Source organism: Malaclemys terrapin, chromosome 6 (genome assembly GCF_027887155.1).
Source record: "Malaclemys terrapin pileata isolate rMalTer1 chromosome 6, rMalTer1.hap1, whole genome shotgun sequence".
Taxonomy (NCBI): domain Eukaryota; kingdom Metazoa; phylum Chordata; order Testudines; family Emydidae; genus Malaclemys; species Malaclemys terrapin.
The window spans coordinates 108,302,538-108,323,180 of record NC_071510.1 but is presented as its reverse complement, the minus strand read 5'-3'; the positions used below and the strand labels follow the sequence as shown (position 1 = coordinate 108,323,180).

General features: G+C 47.1%; 1 protein-coding gene across 8 annotated transcripts in view; it reads right to left on the bottom strand.

Annotated features, from left to right (window-relative positions):
- The window catches only part of CPLANE1 (ciliogenesis and planar polarity effector complex subunit 1), a 183,073-nt gene that overhangs the window by 54,582 nt on the left and 107,848 nt on the right, over positions 1-20,643 (bottom strand). For 7 of the 8 annotated variants that reach the window (XM_054032044.1, XM_054032045.1, XM_054032046.1 and 4 more), the window contains 4 exons: positions 16,402-16,470; positions 15,692-15,821; positions 8,498-8,794; positions 7,531-8,307 (listed from right to left, as the gene is read on the bottom strand). In XM_054032044.1, coding sequence (XP_053888019.1) covers positions 7,531-8,307; positions 8,498-8,794; positions 15,692-15,821; positions 16,402-16,470 — 1,273 coding nt within the window. The remainder of the gene's footprint in view (positions 1-7,530; positions 8,308-8,497; positions 8,795-15,691; positions 15,822-16,401; positions 16,471-20,643) is intronic. The other variant, XM_054032049.1, reaches the window with a different exon arrangement.

Genomic DNA, 20,643 nt, shown 5'->3' with positions numbered 1-20,643 from the left:
AGGTAGCCTTTCTTGCTGATCCGTCCCATCTTCCATTCCTTGTAGGCTTTCTGCTTTCACTTAATCACCTGTTTGAGATGCTTACTGATCTAGGTTGGTCTGGAACCCTTCCCTACGAATTCACCGCCCCCCTCCCTTGGTGGGGATGCAGGGTTCAGATATCTTATGCAACTTTGACTTAAAGTAATTCCAAGCCTCCTCCACATTCAGATCCTTGAGTTCTTCAGCCCGGTCCACTTCCCTAACTAATTCCCTTAATTTGGTGGTTCTCAACCTATTTACCATTGTGGGCCGCATATGCAGCTATGAGTTATGTGCAGGGCCGACGGGAGGGGGGGAAGCCAGTACAAATTACCAGGGCCTGGCAGTCCGGAAGGGGGCCCAGGGCCTAGCTTCCCCCCGTCTCGTTGGCCCTGTTTAGCCAGTCCGCCCTGGCTGGGGGGCCCGAAAAAAAAATTTTCACCGGGGCCTGAACCCGCTCTCGTCGGCCCTGGTTATGTGGACCACATCCACACAATATATATATTGTACCTATATGGCCCTGAGGATGTCACATGTGCTGATTGGGCTGCAAGCGACCTGTGGACCACAGGTTGAAAATTACTGCCTTAATTTTTTGAAATTAGCGCTTTTGAAATCAAGGAAAGCAACTATTTGGTAAAGAAATCTGTCAGCTATCACATCCAGGAAAATCTGGGCCTTATTATTATTAGTAGCATGTGGCCTCCAATCTCTATTTGGGAAGTTAAAGTCTCCCATAAACATACAATTCTCCGCAGAATTTATTTCATTAAAAACATTAAAGAGGTCTCTATCCAAATCCAAATCAGATCCTTGTATTCTGTAGCACACCCCAAGCTCTATAAGGGAACTTCTAGTAGCTTTCTTCCTCAAAGTGATTTTGGCCCAAACAGACTTTTTCTTATCCATTCCATCACTTCTCATTTCTTTATAGTCTACCTCATCATTAATATACAATGCTGCTCTGCGCCTTTGCTTTTATTTCTGTCTTTCCTGAACAGCACATACCCTTCAATACCTATATTCCAGTCATGACTACTATTCCACTATGTTTCTGTTATCCCTATAATATCTGGTTTCACTTTCTGCATTAGTAGTTCTAGTTCCTCCATTTTGTTACCCAGGCTCCTTGCACTGGTGTGTAAACATCTTAATTGTTGCTGCTTGGCTTCACCCACATTCCTTGCCCAACTGGGTACAGGCATTCTACTGCCAGTATCACCTATCTGACTGGTATCAGCACAATCCTTCCTCTTAATATCCATTATGCTACCCATTGCTGTATCCTTTCTTACTTGATTTTCCTCCCTCTCAATGTTAAAATCAGGCATGGAGATTATATGAACATCTCCCAACCATCTCCCCCAAGTTCTTAGTTTAAAGATCTTTTAATGAGTTGCGCCAACCTCCATCCCAGAGGTCTATTTCCCTCCCTACTCAGGTGGAGTCCATCCCATGAGAACTATCCTCTGTCCATGAATGCCTCCCAGTGGTCAAACATCCCAAAGCCCGCCTTATAACACGACTGACTAAGCCATCTTTGATCATCATAATCTTGTCTCACCTTCGTTCTCCTCCTCTAGGAACAGGCAGAATCCCACTGAAGATCACCTGAGCCTCCATTTCCTTAAGCATCTTTCCCAGGCTGGCATAGTCTCCCGATATGTTCCATTGAGAATCTAGTTGTTTCATTTGTTCCCACATGAAGAACAATCAATGGATTCTTTCCTGCTCCCATTAGGATCCTCTTCAGCCTCAGGTCCACATCCCATTCTGAGCACCTGACAGAAAGCAAACCCTTCTATTTTGCTCAGGTGACAGGCCTGCTCTTCTTAGTAGGGAGTCCTCAATCACATACATCTGCCTTTTCCTGGTGATGGTGTTTCATGTTCATTTCGGCTGCAAGTCCTCTTGTCTTTTATTCTCCCTTGCAATCTTCTGCAAGTCATCCTGCATCTTCCTGGGGTTGTGAACTCTGGCTATCTCCATTGATTCTTCACCTCTTCTTACAGAATTAACTGCTCTTCTCTTCTTCCTTGCCCTCCCTCCTTCAGTTACAGCCTGCTGTGCCCCTTCTTCATTTTCCAATCCAGCAAACCTGTTCCTGGGCTCTATTTCTCCTTCATTAGCCAGTCTTCTTCTCTGCCTGGTTCTTGTAGTCACATGCTTTCACTGACCATTTTCCTCACTAGCAGTCTCCCCTATCAGTTCTTCAGTCCAGCTTGCATCTGTAAGTCTTGAATTTTCCCTTCAGCCTTCTCTTGCCTTTGCTCCATCATCTGCTTCAACCTCCTTCAAAACTCAACTATAGCTTCCACCTGCATCTCCAAGCCTCGGCTCTTCTCTTCCATCAGTTCTATCAGGCAGCACTTCATACAAATGAAACTCTTTTCAGGTACCCATGCTAGGATCATGTATATTCCGCAGCTTCCACATCCGATCATCTTCATTGTCTCTTCCATTGCTTGGGTCACTATCACTGGTGCCACTGTAGCTGTCATTTCCTTCCTGCCTAACCTCCTGTGAAGGAAAAAGAAACAAAACAAAAACCAAACAAAAAAACAAGAAGAAAATATCCAAAAACACAACCAAACATCACACTCCTTCCTCCAACGCCCCCTAACACTTCCGTTTACAGCTCTGTTTGCCGGCTCCTGTGCGCTGGATACCAAAATGTGTCAGAGGCTAATAGAGAATCCATGCTGAACTACACTTTTCTTTCAGTGCCTAGGTTAACTGAGAATATTCCCAATCCAGGTGAAGGAATCCCTGCTTCAAGAGATCTTGTCTTTTCTGCAGGTGCAATGTGGGTTCCTGGGCAATCTAGCAAAGCCAGAGGAGGACTTAAACTTTCCCTTTTCTTCTTTTCTAGAAATAATGGACCTATCATCCAGGAACTTATTCAATTCTTTTTTTGAACCCAGTTTATACTTTTGGCTATCACAACATCCTTTGGCAAGGTGTTCCACCGATAGACTGTGCATTGTGTGAAGAAGTACTTCCTTATATTGTTTTAAAAGTGCTGCCCATTAATTTCGTTGGGTGATCCCTGGTTCTAGTGTTACATGAAGGGGTGTGACGGGGTGGACTAGGTCCAGAGGCCACCTGCTTGACGCCTTGCAGCACTGCCTCACCCCGCCCCAGAAAATAGCAGAGGAGAAAGTCCTCCAGGCAACCTAGAGTGGCTGCAGAGGAGCAGCCAATCAGAGAGGCTGTTGGAACAATCAATCAGGGGCCAGGAGGGCCATATATAAAGGGACCAGCAGAGGAAATGCAGTCAGTTACTGTCTGGAACTTGAAGAGGAAGAATGAGGTGCCTGGCTGGCTGGAAGAGCAGTAGGACCATGGACAGGTCAGTGCAGGCAGGCTGAGCCCAGGATGGTAATGGGCCCAGCTGGTCTAATTGAAGGATGAGCCCAAGTGAGGGCTGGCAAAAGGACACCAACTGAGGGTACTGAGATGGGCCCCTGTTGGGCTGTTAAAGGAGGCAGTGTCTCCAGGAAGGAAGCCTTGGTGCTATGGCCCCATACCAAGGCCATGAGAGAGAAGTAGAAACTGTATACCCCAGAAGGGGGGGGGGACACTGTGTGTGTGAGACTCAGCCAGGGGGCCGAGTCACTGAAGACCCACTGAAAGAACTATCGGCTGGAGGGGAGGGGGGCACTCACGAGAAGTGGGTCCAACCCTGTTGTAAGAACTAGAGGGGAAAAAAAGCAGGCTCACACTCGACCAGAAAGGGAGCACCCATGAGAGGTGGGTGCCACCCCATTCAAAAATGAGTGATTGCAGGCACTATCAGCCAGAGTTGGGGGTGCTTGTGAGGGGCAGGTGCCAATGCCATTACAAGGGGTAAATAATACTTCCTTATTCACTTCCTCCACACCATTCATGATTTTATAGACGTCTATCATATCCCCTCTTAATTGTTTTTTTTGCCTAAAATGAACAATCCCAATCTTCTTAATCTCTCCTCCTATGCAAGCTGATTCATATCCCAATACATTAGTTTGCTTTTCTGCGTAGTTTTTCCAATTCTAATATCTTTTCTGAGATGGGGCCACCAGAACTGCATGTAGTATTCAAAGTGTGGGTGTACCCTGGATTTATATAGAAGGAATATTTTTTTTTCTCTTATTGTCTATCCCTTTCCTAATGGCTCCTAACAATGCTAGTGTTTTGGCTGCCGCTGCCGATTGAGCAGATATTTTTAAAGAACTATCCATGCTGACTCCAAAATCTCCTTCTTGGGGTCCAAATTGGCTGTTACCACTCATATATATATAGTTGGGATTATGTTTTCCAATGTGCATTGCTTTGCAGTTATCAAAACTGAATTTCATCTGCCATTTTGTTGCCCAGTTACACAGTCTTGTGAGATCCCTTTGTAACTCTTTGCAGTCAGCTTTGGACCTAACTGTCTGGAGTAATTTTGTATTGTCCCCAAACTTTACCACCTTGTGAGACTTGCATTCATAGTGAGTGTGCAAGGATCTGGGCTGAAAATTGGGTCAGTTTTCTGCATGTTATTTGTACTTAACTGCCAACAAAGGGACATTCAGATATGACCTGAGAATAATACCTCATTTTGCATTGTATCGGGTGCATGGTTCCATAGCCTCCGAAGAAATTTCTCCAGGTGCATTTTAATAAACCTATCCAGGGAATGAAGTCAATCATGGCATCAGCAATCCAATCATGGCACCAGCAAACCACTGGAGATAGTTACCTATAGCTGACCATTGCCAGGAAATTACTGATGCAATGAAGTTTTGGCTCTTGGCAAATCTTTACCATAATAGCAAAAGTGTGACCGGAGCCATGCTTGTTTTGGCCCTTGGGTGAGCAAGTCTGCGCATTAAGTTCAAAAGATATTATTGATTTTGAACAACTGGTGGATATGAGTCCTTTCCCACATATGAATAGGTCTGTTTCTCTGGATAGGGCACTGGACTGACTTTTTGTGTAGGTGCATAATATACATTCTGCACTTTGCTGTGACTACCACCAGCTGTATCTTAAGATTCTAGGTCTTAAGAAGGGTGGACCAGAAGGGAGAGTCTTTACAAGAATTGTGAACCCTGATACGTATATGCTTTTTTTGGTCTTTATCACACTGAGGATTCTGCTGATTTGGAGGAAAATGTATCTAGATTTTCTTGGCAACTTTTGTTCTAGATTTTTCCCTCTGCTAGGAAAAGAGTCTCTTTTTGGATATCTTGATTGCTGTCAATGGATTTTGATGCTGGCTTTGATAGTGAAGGTTGAGGCATTTCTGCTATCTCGTTTATTAATTTCTCTAATGTTTTACCAAACAGCTCCTTACCTGTAAGTTTGCATGCACAAGATAGCTACTTAGGATGACTGATATTCATAGGTATTACACAGCATCTGATATTCATGGCTGTAAAACAGCTTCTTTGTAGCCACTGTTAGAAGCCATTGCTTTTGTGGCAAATAACATCAAGAGTTAACCAGGACAGAACCCAAGACATCTCAGTCCAAGCAAGGATCATACCCATAGATGTTGAGCCATTTGCTTGTCACTGAGAAGGCTTTTTTATAAGGGTATGTCAATACAAAGAGTAAGTGTGCAGTAAACCGGGTTGTAAATCTACAGTGCTCTAGCCTGCTTTGGACTAATAGGTTATGTGGACCCTGCTACCACACACTAACATTCCGTAGTGTGCTGTAATCTATCTTTCCTCAGAGGTCATGTTTTCTAGATCTTTAATCATTTTTGTTGCTCTCTGGATTTTCTCCAATTTGTTCACATCTTTCCCAAACTGGAAAAAGTACTCTAGCTAAGGCTTTATCAGTGCTGAGTAGAGTGATTACTTCTCGTGTCTTGCTTACAGCACTCTGGTAATACATCCCCGAATGAGGTTCTTTTTTCTGCAACACTATTATACTGTTGACTCATATTTAGTTTTGTGATCCATTATAACCCTGAGATCCTTTTCTGCAATATTCCTTCCTAAGCAGACATTTCCCATTTTGTATTTGTGCAACTGAGTATTCCTTCCTAAGTACTTTGCATTTGTCCTTATTGAATTTTGTCCTATTTATTTCCGACCATTTCTCCAGTTTGTCAAGATCATTTTGAATTCTAATCCTGTTCTTCAAGCACTTGCAATCTCTCCCAGCTTGGTATCATTCATGGGGAGTGAATCCTCATGTGACTCTGATCTGGTCACAGACTGCCTGAAGTGCTCCTTATGCTTTAATATGGAGCCAGCCTGTGGAGCAAGAGTGGAGTGGAGAGAGACTCTCTCTTGTGCCTTTCAGACTCTGAGCCCTTTTCTTTGACAGACCAAGGGTTTGTTGCTGACATATAGAAGGCACAAATCACATTCCGTTGGTGCTTGAAATCGGAGCCCCTTTTCTTAGCAGAGTGAGGATCCTTGGGCTGTATACCACTGTATAATGGCACAATGTATAACGGCACAATTCCCATTAACTGCAGCCTGAGGGAGTGCTTCACAGAATAGATGGGTTCTCTACATGCCTGGAGTGACGTGCCATAGGGCAAGAAGGGACAGAGCACTGTGTACAGAGCACTGTGAGAGCCTCTGTATAAGAGAATGACCCCACCAAACACTCCCTTATAGTGGGGTGTTAGGAATTGCTGCCTTGCAAATATGATGTTTGCTTTTGCATTTTGGGACCGAGTCTTTGGGGTTTACCTAACTCACTCCTGAGCATCATGACAATCCCCAGATTTACAGTGAGAGGAAGGAGAGATGTTTAGAAGCCCTGCTTTTTTTCCCTAGGGAGCTGAGGACCCACTTCAATATCCAGGGAGTGATCTTTGGATCATTCAGGAAATTTTCCCCCTCCAGCCTGAGTCTGTTGTGGGTCTTACCCCAAGCTGGCTGGATAGGATCCTTCTCATCCTTAGACTTTCTCCCTGAAATGTTTAGATGCTCCTGAGCTTTTTTGTAATGGACTTATGGCTCTTCGGAGAAGAAGGGACCCAACATGCTGGTCCAATCCTCTGTCCTTTCACTGCGAGAGTTGACTGTAATTCGCCCTCTGTAGAGCCTGTAAATACTGCCTCACACAGGCAACACTTTATCCCAGTGTTTGCAGAACAGCTCTACCATCCCAGAGTGGGGGCAGAGAAATCCTGGAGGAGGCACTGCAGTGGCGGGTCCAAGTGGTTGAAACAAACATGCTGTCAAATACCTGATCCTGGGGGGGGGAGGGGTTGCAGTGAGGAGGAGGAAAGATTATAAGTCTTTACCATATGGAAATGAATAAAAATTAAAGTTAGAAAACAAAATGATGGGGAGAAACCAAACCACCAACTTGTTCCTCTGCTGGAGACAGAAAATCTGGTGGCCTGAGCTGAAGGCAGGGCTTAGTGCTGGAGCCTCAAGCAACAACTCTGGACCTCCTCCAAATTACACAGGTGAGGGCATTATCCCATTAGTGAGGACTGAAGCTATGCAACAGCAAATATGCTTATTTAATTGCAACATAGAAAAATATATTCCTAAAATCCATTACCTTGTTTTTTGGAGGTAAATTAGTGTGAAGAATTGATATTCCTGTGTGCTGTAATGTGTCTCTGGAGTTGGTCTCCTCAGTTATAGGTCTAACAGGTATTAAAGAAGCAGGGACTGATGGTCTTATAATTGGTGGAAATCTAGGTGCTGGGTCAAACTGCAGGTGCAGTAAAGGAATTCCAGTTGAATGCGGGTAAGTTCCATAGAAAGAAGCATTCTCAGCACTCAGTGGCTTCTCTGCACTCACATTTGTACGAAGGTGCTGCAGAGGTGCAAGATTTTGCTCTCCTTCATACTGATCCAGATTAAGTAGTTTAGGAGGCCTCTTGCTTTCAGCTTCTGCCCACCTCTTCTTTTCCTCATATACTTGCCTTATCATTTCAGGATCATATTTATTCAAATTCAAGTGTGTCGTTGAAATAGTCTTGTCTCCTAGCATACGTGACAGTGGAGGGTTCTGTAAAGAATTACATGGATCCCAAACTACTCTTGGTTGGGGGAGTGACCCGATGAAAGCTTGTGAAACTTTTAATGGATATAAATTGAGTGGTTTTAAATGATCAGATTCAAGTTTAAGCAAAGGAAAACCATTTTCATAATTTAAGGTTTTTGCAACTGGGATAAGTTTGGGTGTCTTCTGGATATCTAGGGAACGAGATAACAGATGAAGTGGTTTGGCTGGAGCTGAACGAAGCAAGTCTTGAGATGCTGGAATAAATCCTGTTCCATTGGACTGGCTCTCTGATAGGCTTAAAGAAATATTCACATCTGGATAATTCTAAATGAAAAAAGAACACACAATAGTACTTTAAACTATGTATAAGATTGCAATAAATCGTTACTAGATGTAGTCTCTATTACATGGTAATTCTGTCTAATGCAATTACTACAAGAAAGTTCTCTAATTTTTCAAATGGAATAACATCTGATATGCTTCTTCTTAAAAAGTAATGCTTGGTTTTACCTACATGTATACTTTCTTTGCTGCTTTGATCATTTAGGATATTTCTTTCCTGAGAATGAGAGCTGCTCTTTTTATTAGACTTTCCAGCATTTTCTTTAGTGGGCAACTGAGTCTCCGGAGAAATGTCTGCAGACTGTATAGGAAGGGATGTGTCAGCCCCACTGCCTCTTACAGTGTGTAAAGCCTGGCTTCCTCCCAACTGAATAGACTGAGACTGCTGCAGAAGATGCTGCATATTTGGCAGGCTGGCAAAGGATGACCCCACCATTTGCATTAAGTTCAGAAAGTTGATTTGCTGCAGCTAGAATATAAACAAAAATAAAGCTAACATTATAAAAGTCGCTAAAATGGGTCTTGGCCAAAATCCCTGGTTAAAACCTTTTAAAGATCTAAAAATTATCCTAAAATTTACAGATTATCCTATTAAAATAGATAGCAACAGAAATAACATCCCAATGTCTCCATGACAAGTGCATACTTATGCACTAAATCGATATTTCTTTCATGATACAATAAGCTATGTGGAATAATAAAGTTATGCTACAACAACGTATAGTCCTTTGCATTCCTTTATTTCAAAACAAAGAAATCTAAACCTGAATAATACCAGGATGGAATAGTTTCAAATGTACCAGCATTAACTCATTACCATTTTAACTATACAGTTACTGTTGGTTCATAATCTCTCCTAATTTATATGGATAGAAGACATTAAGAGAATGTTAACAGTTAGTCCTCCTAAAAATACAATTGTTCAAACTGTACTGCTCCTCAAATTCACAAACCTTCAGATGAAGAAGTCAAAAGGATACGAATTATGCCTAAAATAATTAGTTCTTCTTCGAGTGCTTGCTCATATCCATTCCATTAGGTGTGTGCGCGCCGCGTGCACGATCGTCGGAAGATTTTCTACCCTAGCAACACCGGCGGGTCGGCTGTGGAGCCCCCTAGAGTGGCGCCTTCATGGCGCTGAATATATACCCCAGCCGACCCGGCGCCCCCTCAGTTCCTTCTTACCGCCCCTGACGGTCGTTGGAACTGTGGAGCGCTGCTTAGCTGTTCTCCACTCTCCCTAGCTTTGTTGGTTATTAGTAGTTATAGTTATAGTGTTTATAGTTAAATAGTTAAATAGTTTTAAAAAAGTTGTTATAGTTGTTCTAAGTAGCTCAGGGGATTAAGGGGGTCGTCTCCCCCTTTCTTCCCCGGCCGCGGGGCCGGGCTCATGCCCAACGCTCCCGGCTTCAAGCAGTGCGCCTCCTGCGCGAAGCCTATGCCCACGAGCGACCCGCACGACTCCTGTCTGAAGTGCCTGGGAGAGTCCCACCAAACAGATAAGTGCAAGATCTGTAAGGCCTTCAGACCAAGGACCAAGAAGGAGCGGGACTTTCGACGCAGGCAACTCCTGATGGAGGCGGCACTTAGCCCGGACACTCCCTCTACGGGCCAGACCCCGGCGCCTAGCACCTCGGTGCGCAGTGCACCGGCAGCACCGGCTTTGACGACCACGCGAGTGGCGTCAGACAAGCCTCCCCGGCACCGGACCTCGTCGGCACCGCAAGCAGTGCCTCGGCGCCGATCATTATCCCCGGGGCATAAAAAAGCCCATAAGACGGGGACGTCCGTGCCGAAGACGCCGGCTCCCCCAGTGCCGGGGGTAGAGCCGTGTCCGCCGGTGGAGCAAAGGAAACAGGTGCCTCCAGCACCGTCGACTCCGGCACCGAAGCCGTTGAGTCCGGTGCAGATAGCGTCTCCACCGAGGCCGGCGGTGATACAGTGCCTACCGTCGACTCCAGAGACCTTCGCGGCGGCGAGAGACTTAATAGCTCTCACGGAGCCGGCACCGCCTCAACCACCGGCACCGACTGCACCGCTGACTCGCCCGGTCCAGTCGAGGGGGAAACCTGCCTTGATGCGCCCTCCACAAGGACTGGAACCTCGACACCGCTCCAGGTCCCGAAGCAGGTCCCCACGCCGCTCGCAGTCCCGGCACCGAATATCGTCTCGGCACCGGTCGTACTCGCGGCCAAGATCATCTTCGCGGCACCGCTCTACGTCTCGGCACCGATATGATCGTCGGCACCGATCAACGTCGAGACGTAGCTCTCGGCACCGCTACGGTCGACGCTCGACAGGCCGCTCCCGGCACCGGGCATACTCCAGGTCCTCGTCGAGGTCCAGATCCGACTCCCGGCACCGACGAGGTCATCGGCACCGGTCGCGGTCCCGGCACCGATCGCCGGCACCGCGTGGAGATAGAACATCCCCGGACCGGCACCGTGCGGCACCGCATCCCACGGGATTCGTCTCGACGCACTCGGCACCGCCATGGCCATCGAGATCGGTGTCCCGCTCCTCTGAGGAAGTATCGAGATCGGCATACCCCCCTCAGGGTCAAGCCGAGGAGCAGGACATAGGCCATTGGCAGGAGGTAGCAGAGGACCCTGCTCATGGCCCATCTCACTGGTCGTTCTGGACCCCGTGGGCGTACCATCAGGCGCAAGGGGCTCCAATTGCGTCGACCTCTCGCTCCGGTCACTCCGTCAGAGGGGCCCCGGAGTCCACCATCTCTCGGCCTCCGCCAGGGGGCATGGAGGCCTCTGGGTCCGCACCACCTGACACCCTGGACCCAGGCACAGGTGATGCTTCAGCCCAGGAACAGGGAGACCAGGACCAGCCCTTGGATCCTGTTCCACCGGAGGCATCTTCCTCTTCTTCTCCCGATGAGGCAGTGGCGGGCACATCGTGCACAGGCCCGCCTCCAATAGATCTTCGGGCTCACCAGGATCTTCTGCGCAGGATGGCCCGTAATATGGACCTGCAGGCGGAGGAGATAGTGGAGGTTCACGACCCGATCGTGAATATCCTTGGAGCGGATGCCCCATCGAGGGTAGCGTTACCCCTGATCCGCACGATTCAAATGAATGCGGATACGATATGGCAAACTCCTGCCTCTATCCCACCCACAGCGAGAGGGGTGGAAAGGAAATACTTTGTCCCGTCTAAGGACTATGGGTACTTGTATACCCACCCCCAACCGTGTTCACTGGTGGTGGAATCAGTGAACGCACGAGAGCGCCACGGCCAGCAGGCTGCAGCGCCTAAATCAAAAGAGGCTAAGCGGCTCGATTTGTTTGGCCGTAAGGTTTACTCAGCCGGAGGGCTACAACTTAGAGCAGCGAACCAACAGGCGCTGCTGAGCCGCTACAGTTTCAACTCCTGGAACTCTATGGGGAAGTTTAAGGAGCTGATTCCCCAAGAGTCCAGGGAAGAGTTTGGAGCCATGGTAGAGGAGGGCAAGAAGGTGGCTCGGACCTCCTTGCAGGCCTCCTTGGACATAGCAGACTCAGCTGCGAGGACCCTGGCTTCGGGTATCGCTATGCGTAGGATCTCCTGGCTTCAGGTCTCGGGTTTGCCTCCGGAGCTGCAGCAAACCCTACAGGATCTCCCCTTTGAGGGACACGGATTGTTCTCAGACAAAACGGACTCTCGCCTGCAGAGCCTAAAGGACTCGAGAACAATCATGCGCTCCCTGGGGATGCATGTTGTGGGACCTCAGCGCAGGCCATTTAGGCCGCAGCCTCAGCGCTTCTACCCCCCCCCCACCTCGTCAGAGACAGGACTCGGCCAGGAGGCGAGGGCGAGGTGGTAGAAGAAGGTGGACCGGCCCTCAACCCGGCCAGAACCAGGGGCCACCTAGACCACCTTCAGGCCCCAGGCAGAACTTTTGAAGGTGCGGTCGAGGACGGCGCCCCAGTCATCCCCCAGGATCCAACCCCCTCCTTTCGGGATCGCCTCTCCCACTTCCACCGTGCTTGGTCCCTTATAACTTCGGACCGTTGGGTCCTCCGCACGGTGGAGAGGGGATACGCTATCCAATTTTCTTCTATCCCCCCCTCCCACCCCCCTTCCCCGTCCCTCTTCAGGGACCCTTCTCACGAGCAACTTTTTATTCAGGAGGTTTCTACGCTCCTGGCCATGGGGGCCATAGAGGAGGTTCCGATAGAGTTAAGGGGCAGGGGATTTTATTCCCGTTATTTCCTGATCCCCAAGTCCAAGGGAGGTCTGCGGCCCATCTTGGACTTGCGCGGACTCAACAAATTCGTAGTAAAGTTGAAGTTCCGCATGGTCTCTTTGGGGGCCATTATCCCTTCCCTCGATCCTGGAGACTGGTTCGCCGCCCTCGACATGAAAGACGCATACTTTCACATCTCAATTTACCCACCTCACAGACGCTTCCTGCGATTCGTGGTAAACACAGTGCACTACCAATTTGCAGTCCTTCCCTTCGGCCTATCCTCGGCCCCAAGAGTGTTCACGAAATGTATGGCTGTCGTGGCAGCATACCTTCGTCGGCAAGGGATACAGGTGTTCCCGTACCTAGACGACTGGCTGGTACGCAGTCGCACCAAGGAGCAAGTTCAAGCTCACGTCCACATAATAGTGCACACATTCAACGAGTTGGGCATCCTACTCAACAAGGACAAATCCACTCTAGAACCTACCCAGAGAATAGAATTCATCGGCGCAGTTCTAGACTCCAGACGTGCACAAGCCATCCTGCCAGACAACAGATTCGGCACCATCACGAGCCTCATTCAAGGGCTCCAGGCCTTCCCAACGATCACGGTGAGGTCGTGCCTTACCCTGCTGGGTCACATGGCTTCCTGCACGTACGTAACCAGGCATGCCAGACTTCGGCTTCGCCCACTTCAAACCTGGGTGTCATCAATATACCGTCCACATCGGGACAGTCTGAACATGGTGGTCACGGTCCCGAACTCGGTCCTGGCCTCCCTCACCTGGTGGCTAGATCGCAATGTGGTCTGCGAGGGGATACCATTTCACGCCCCACAACCCTCTCTGCACCTGGTCACAGACGCTTCATCTCTGGGTTGGGGCGCCCATCTCAACGAACACCATACCCAGGGCCTGTGGACTGCATCCCAGCTAGCCCTGCACATCAATGTTCGGGAACTGATGGCGGTACGACTGGCGTGCCAGGCATTTCTCAACCTCCTACGTGGCCGATGTGTGTTAGTTCTCATCGACAACACCACGGCCATGTTTTACATCAACAAGCAAGGAGGAGCACGTTCGTCAATCCTATGCCAAGAGGCCATTCGCCTGTGGGACTTCTGCATCGCCCACTCAATCCACCTCACGGCATCGTTCCTCCCTGGAGTCCAGAACACTCTAGCGGACCGACTCAGCAGGTCCTTCCAGACGCACGAGTGGTCTATCCGTCCGGACATCATACATTCCATCTTCCAGAGGTGGGGGTTTCCCCAGATAGACCTGTTTGCATCCCGAGACAACAGGAAGTGCCACGTGTTCTGCTCCCTACAAGGTCGAGCTCCGGGCTCCCTCTCGGATGCGTTTCTCCTTCCCTGGAAAGACCACCTGTTTTACGCCTTCCCTCCGTTTCCTCTGGTCCACAAGGTACTGCTCAAATTGCGCAGAGACCAGGCACAGGTAATTCTGGTCGCTCCAGCGTGGCCGAGACAACATTGGTACACCACACTGTTGGAACTCTCGGTTCAGACACCGATCCCGCTTCCGTTGTATCCGGATCTCATCACGCAGGACCACGGCCGGCTGCGTCACCCCGACCTGCAATCACTCCACCTCACGGCGTGGCTGCTCCATGGTTCACCCAGGCAGAGCAGCAATGCTCGCACTCTGTCCAACAGATTCTGCTGAGCAGTAGGAAGCCCTCAACACGCACCACGTACCTGGCCAAGTGGAAGCGGTTCTCCTGTTGGTGCGAACAACGAGCCACGTCCCCGTTGCAGGCACCCATTCCTCTCATTTTGGAGTATCTCCTCTCCCTAAAACATCAGGGGTTGGCGATATCTTCAATTAGGGTTCACCTGGCCGCTATATCGGCCTTTCACCCAGGGGAACTCGCGTCCTCGGTATTCTCTAACCCGATGGTCGTTAGATTCCTCAAGGGCTTAGACCGGATGTACCCACAACAACGTCAGCCCGTCCCGACGTGGGACCTCAACCTGGTTCTCTCCAAGCTCACAGGTCCTCCATTCGAGCCACTGGCCACCTGTTCACTTCTGTACCTATCCTGGAAGACAGCCTTCCTCGTAGCCATCACCTCAGCAAGGCGCGTTTCTGAACTCAGGGCGCTGACATCTGAGCCCCCTTACACAGTTTTTCATAAGGATAAAGTGCAACTTCGTCCACATCCTGCCTTTCTCCCTAAGGTGGTTTCGCCATTTCATATCAACCAGGACATATTTCTCCCGGTCTTTTATCCCAAACCGCATGCCACTCGCCAGGACCAACGTCTGCATTCCCTGGACGTAAGAAGGGCCCTGGCCTCCTATATTGACCGCACAAAGCACTTTAGAAAGACGACGCAGCTCTTCGTTGCAGTGGCCGACCGAATGAAAGGCTCACCGGTCTCCTCACAGCGCCTATCCTCCTGGATTACGTCTTGCATCCGGACTTGCTATGACCTGGCAGGTGTCTCAGCACCGCACCTCACCGCTCACTCCACGAGGGCCCAAGCCTCCTCGACTGCTTTCCTGGCACATGTTCCGATACAGGACATTTGTAGAGCGGCGGTTTGGTCATCAGTCCACACGTTTACAGCTCACTATGCACTAGTGCAGCAGTCCAGGGACGATGCTGCCTTCGGATCAGCGGTTTTGCACACGGCAATGTCTCACTCCGACCCCACCACCTAAGTTGGGCTTGGGAGTCACCTAATGGAATGGATATGAGCAAGCACTCGAAGAAGAAAAGACGGTTACTCACCGTTGTAACTGTTGTTCTTCGAGATGTGTTGCTCATATCCATTCCAAACCCGCCCCCCGTCCCCACTGTCGGAGTAGCCGGCAAGAAGGAACTGAGTGGGCGCCGGGTCGGCTGGGGTATATATTCAGCGCCATGAAGGCGCCACTCTAGGGGGCTCCACAGCCGACCCGCCGGTGTTGCTAGGGTAGAAAATCTTCCGACGATCGTGCACGCGGCGCGCACACACCTAATGGAATGGATATGAGCAACACATCTCGAAGAACAACAGTTACAACGGTGAGTAACCGTCTTTTTCTACCTTTAGTTACCTTTAACCCAGACATTTGCATAAAAGCATCGAAAGCAATAATTTTTCATATTGCTTGTTTCTTAAAACTGAACAGTTTAATCTGTGTTTGATTATTTTTAATACTGAGATTATTCTTACCTGAACTAATTTAAACATTTCATCTTGGAGCATCTGTCTGACAGCTTCTGAAACGTTCAATGGCTCTGATATCTGCTCTCCTTCCTGGACCACTTGCTTCTTTGAACACACCGGACCATTATAGGGAACACTTGATACACCAGTGAAAGAAGATTGATCATCACATACACAACTTTCTATTATTACTTGAAGTATTGGGAATAAAAATAATAATTTTAGACACTTTCCAAAAGATATAGATTCTGAACACTGAACCTGATGATGACGATCTGAGTGAAGTAAATGTATCAACTTTACAACTGGTAAGTTAAAATGCTAAATGAAAAATGATACCCATTAGCAAAAATAAGAGATCCTTTGTTTTAGGTTTTCAGTATGCACTCACCCCCTCTGGAGATTTTTATTTTTATTTTATTTTTTTAAACAAAAACCATTTTCTAGGGGAAAAAAGTAAAAATACATTTTTAAAAATTAGAACCATTTTTTCCCCTCTCTAATGGGTAGCAGATATCTGGCCAGACCTGCTTAGTTTCTGTGATCTCACAGGATCGCAGCACAAAGTGGTGTGGCTGTAGGTCTTATACCACAATGTACAGTAAATGAAAACAGTATACATTTACTGCAAAGGAATACTGAACTTAATATTAAGACTGCAAATTTAATAGTAATAATCCATAATTTACTACATAATGCATTACAGTTTCTCTTACCTAGGAGCATCTGCATTCATTTCTAAACAGAATGAATGAGGAATGGTGCCGGAAACAGCCTCAGTCATACTGTAAAGAAAGACAAAAAGATAAGTTTATTATAAATGTTTCAACCTTTTATTATGTTTTTTTTTTAAGGAATAGAACATTTTTGAAAGATTTTGTATGTAAAATTCTGGCATACTGAATTGAGTACCTTCTATCACTGTATAACACTGCAGCTGAGTACATAATTGTTGATTGTTTATGCTTGGTCTCCATAGCAATCAGTAACTGACTCAAACAAAATGGTTGAATAGATTTTGATTATTCACACAAAAACTAGGCAACAGAAAGGCTGAGGACTGATTTGACTTGGCAAAACAAAAGGAAAATCCCACATTTAGGGGACACTGTGAACATGATTGAACTGTGCATTTCAAAAAGGAAAAGTTAATGTCATGCAGCAACTCCTGAGGATAGTTATATGCACTATTTTACAAAAAGGAAAAACCATACTACCCTAAAATGGTCATGAAATACTAATGAAGACTTTATAAAGCTATGTAGTTTTTACAGACTACAACAAACTGTATTCATATTGAGGACATTTTATCTATATGCATAATCCTAATATTATTATTATAATATAATTACATAGAATGATAGAACTGGAAGGGAATTCAAGAGGTCATCTAGTACCTGCATACATGGAGTCCCCTGCACTCAAGGCAGGATTAAGTATTATCTGTACCATCCCTGACAGGTGTTTGTCCAACCTGCTCTTAAAACTCCCCAATGATGGAGATTCCACAACCTCCCTAGGAAATTTATTCCAGTGCTTAACCACCCTAACAGTTAGGATGTTTTTCCTAATGCCCAACCTAAACCTCGCTTGCTGCAATTTAAACCCATTGCTTCTTGTCCTATCCTCAGAAGTTAAGAAGAACAATTCTTCTTCCTCCTCCTTGTAACAACCTTTTATGTACTTGAAAACTGTTATGTCCCCTCTTGTCTTCTCTTTTCCAGACTAAACAAACCCAATTTTTTCAACCTTCCCTCACAGGTCATGTTTTCTAGACCCTTAATCATTTTTGTTGCTCTTCTCTGGCCTTTTCTCCAATTTGTTCACATCTTTCCTGAAATGCGGCACCCAGAACTGAACACAATAGTCCAGTTGAGGCCTAATCAGCACCGAGAGTGGAAGAATTAAATTACTTCTCGTGTCTTGCTTACAATACTCCTGCTAATACATCACAGAATTAGGTTTGCCCTTTTTTTTTTTTTTTTTTTGCGCAACAGTGTGACACTGTTGACTCATATTTAGCTTGTGATCCACTATGACCTCCAGATCCCTTTCCGCAGTACTCCTTCCTAGGCAGTCATTTCCCATTTTATGTGTGTGCAACTGATTTTTCCTTCCTAAGTGGAGTATTTTGCATTTGCCTTATTGAATTTCATCCTATTTACTTCAGACCATTTCTCCAGTTTGTCCAGATCATTTTGAATTTTAATCCTATTCTATCCTCCAAAGCACTTGCAATCCCTCCCAGTTTGATATCACCCACAAACTTTATAAGTTTACTCTCTATGCCATTATCTAAATCATTGATGTAAGAGAGCAGTATACTGCTCAGAGCTCCAATATCAAACTGGAGAAAAGCCTGTTGAGAGTCTTTGGGTTAATTTTAGAAGAGACAGCAACAAGGGTGATGTCGTGGTGGGCATCTGCTATGGACCAGGAGGATGAGGTAGACGAGGCTTTCTTCAGACAATTAACTGAAGTTTCCAGAACACAGCCTGGTTCTAATGGGGGACTTCAATCACCCTGACATCTGCTGGGAGAGCAATACAGCAGTGCACAGACAATCCAGAAAGTTTTTGGAGAGTGTTGGGAACAACTTCCTGGTGCAACAACTGGAGGAACCAACCAGGGGCTGTTCTCCTCTAGACCTGCTGCATACAAACAGGGAATAATTGGTAGGGGAAGTAGAAGTGGTTGAGTTCAGGATCCTCACAAAAGGAGAAAGGAGAGTAGCAAAATATGGACCCTGGACTTCAAAAAGCAGACTGACTCCCTGAGGGAACTGATACGATTCCTTAAGGAGGCTAATATGAGGCGGAAAGAAGTCCAGGAAAGCTGGCTTATTTTAAAGAAGCCTTATTGAGGGCGCAGGAATAAATCCCATTGTACAGAAAGAATAGCAAATATGGCAGGCGACCAGCTTGGCTTAACAGTGAAATCTTCTGTGATCTTAAACACAAAAAGGAAGCTTACAAGAAGTGGAAACTTGGATCGATGACTAGGGAGGAGTATAAAAATATTTCTCAAACATGCAGGGGTGTAATCAGGAAGGCCAAAACACAACTAGAGTTGCAGCAAGCAAGGGATGTGAAGGGTAACAAGAAGGGTTTCTACAGGTTTGTTAGCAACAAGAAAAGGGTCAGGGAAACTGTGGGGCCCTTAATGAATGGGGGAGGCAACCTAGTGACAGATGATGTAGAAAAAGCTGAAGTACTCAATGCTTTTTTTTGCCTCGGTCTTCACAGACAAGGTCAGCTCCCACACTGCTGTCCTGGGCAACACAGTATGGGGAGGAGGTGAGCAGGCCTCAATGGTGAAAGAACAGGTTAAGGACTATTTGGAAAAGCTGGACATGCACAAGTCCATGGGTACAGATTTAATGCATCCAAGGGTGCTTCGGTAATTGGCTGATGTTATTGCAGAGCCATTGGCCATTATCTTCGAAAACTCGTGGCGCTTGGGGGAAGGTCCCGGATGATTGGAAAAAGGCAAATATAGTGCCCATATTTTAAAAAGGGAAGAAGGAGAACCTGAGGAACTACAGACCAGTCAGCCTCACCTCAGTCCCTGGAAAAATCATGGAGCAAGTCCTCAAGGAAACCATTTTGAAGCACTTGGAGGAGAGGAAGGTGATCAGGAACAGTCAACATGGAATCACCAAGGGCAAATCATGCCTGACCAACCTGATTGCCTTTTATGATGAGATAACTGGCTCTGTGGATATGGGGAAAGCAGTGGACATGATATATCTTGACTTTAGCAAAGCTTTTGATACGGTCTCCCACAGTATTCTTCACAGCAAGTTAAAAAAGTATGAATTGGATGAATGGACTATACAGTGGATAGAAAGCTGGCTAAATTGTTGGACTCAATGGGTAGTGATCAACAGCTCAATGTCTAGTTGGCAGCCGGAATCAAGCGGAGTACCCAGGGGTCGGTTTTGATCAACATCTTTATTAATGATCTGGATGATGGGATGGATTGCACCCCCAGCAAGTTCGCAGATGATACTAAACTGGGGGGAAAGGTAGATATGCTGGAGGGTAGGGACAGGGTCCAGAGTGACCTAGACAAATTGGAGAATACGGCCAAAACAAATCTGATGAGGTTTCTACAGGAAGGGGGTTTCCAAAGAGGATGGAACTCAGCTATTCTCAATGGTGGCAGATGACCGAATAAGGAGCAATGGTCTCAAGTTGCAGTGGGGGAGGTCTAGGCTCAAAGCAGGACCAATTCCCAACTAAATCATCCCAGCCAGGGCTTTGTCAAGCCGGGCCTTAAAAACCTCCAAGGAAGGAGACTCCACCACCTACCTAGGTAACGCATTCCAGTGCTTCACCACCCTCCTAGTGAAATAGTGTTTCCCAATATCCAACCTGGACCTCCCCCGCTGCAACTTGAGACCATTGCTCCTTGTTCTGTCATCTGCCACCACTGAGAACAGCCGAGCTCCATCCTCTTTGGAACCCCCCTCCAGGGAGTTGAAGGCTACTATCAAATCCCGCCTCATTCTTCTCTTCTGGAGACTAAACAATCCCAGTTCCCTCTGCCTCTCCTCATAAGTCATGTGCTCCAGACCCCTAATCATTTTTGTTGCCCTCCGCTGGACTCTTTCCAATTTTTCCACATCCTTCTTGTAGTGTGGGGCCCAAAACTGGACACAGTATTTCAGATGAGGCCTCACCAATGTCGAATAAAGGGGAACGATCACATTCCTCGATCTGCTGGCAATGCCCCTACTTATACAGCCCAAAATGCCGTTAGCCTTCTTGGCAACAAGAGCACACTGTTGACTCATATCCAGCTTCTCATCCACTGTGACCCCTAGGTCCTTTTCTGCAGAACTGCTACCTAGCTAGTCTGTAGCAGTACATGGGATTCTTCCGTCCTAAGTGCAGGACACTGCACTTGTCCTTGTTGAACCTCATCAGGTTTTTTTTTGGCCCAATCCTCTAATT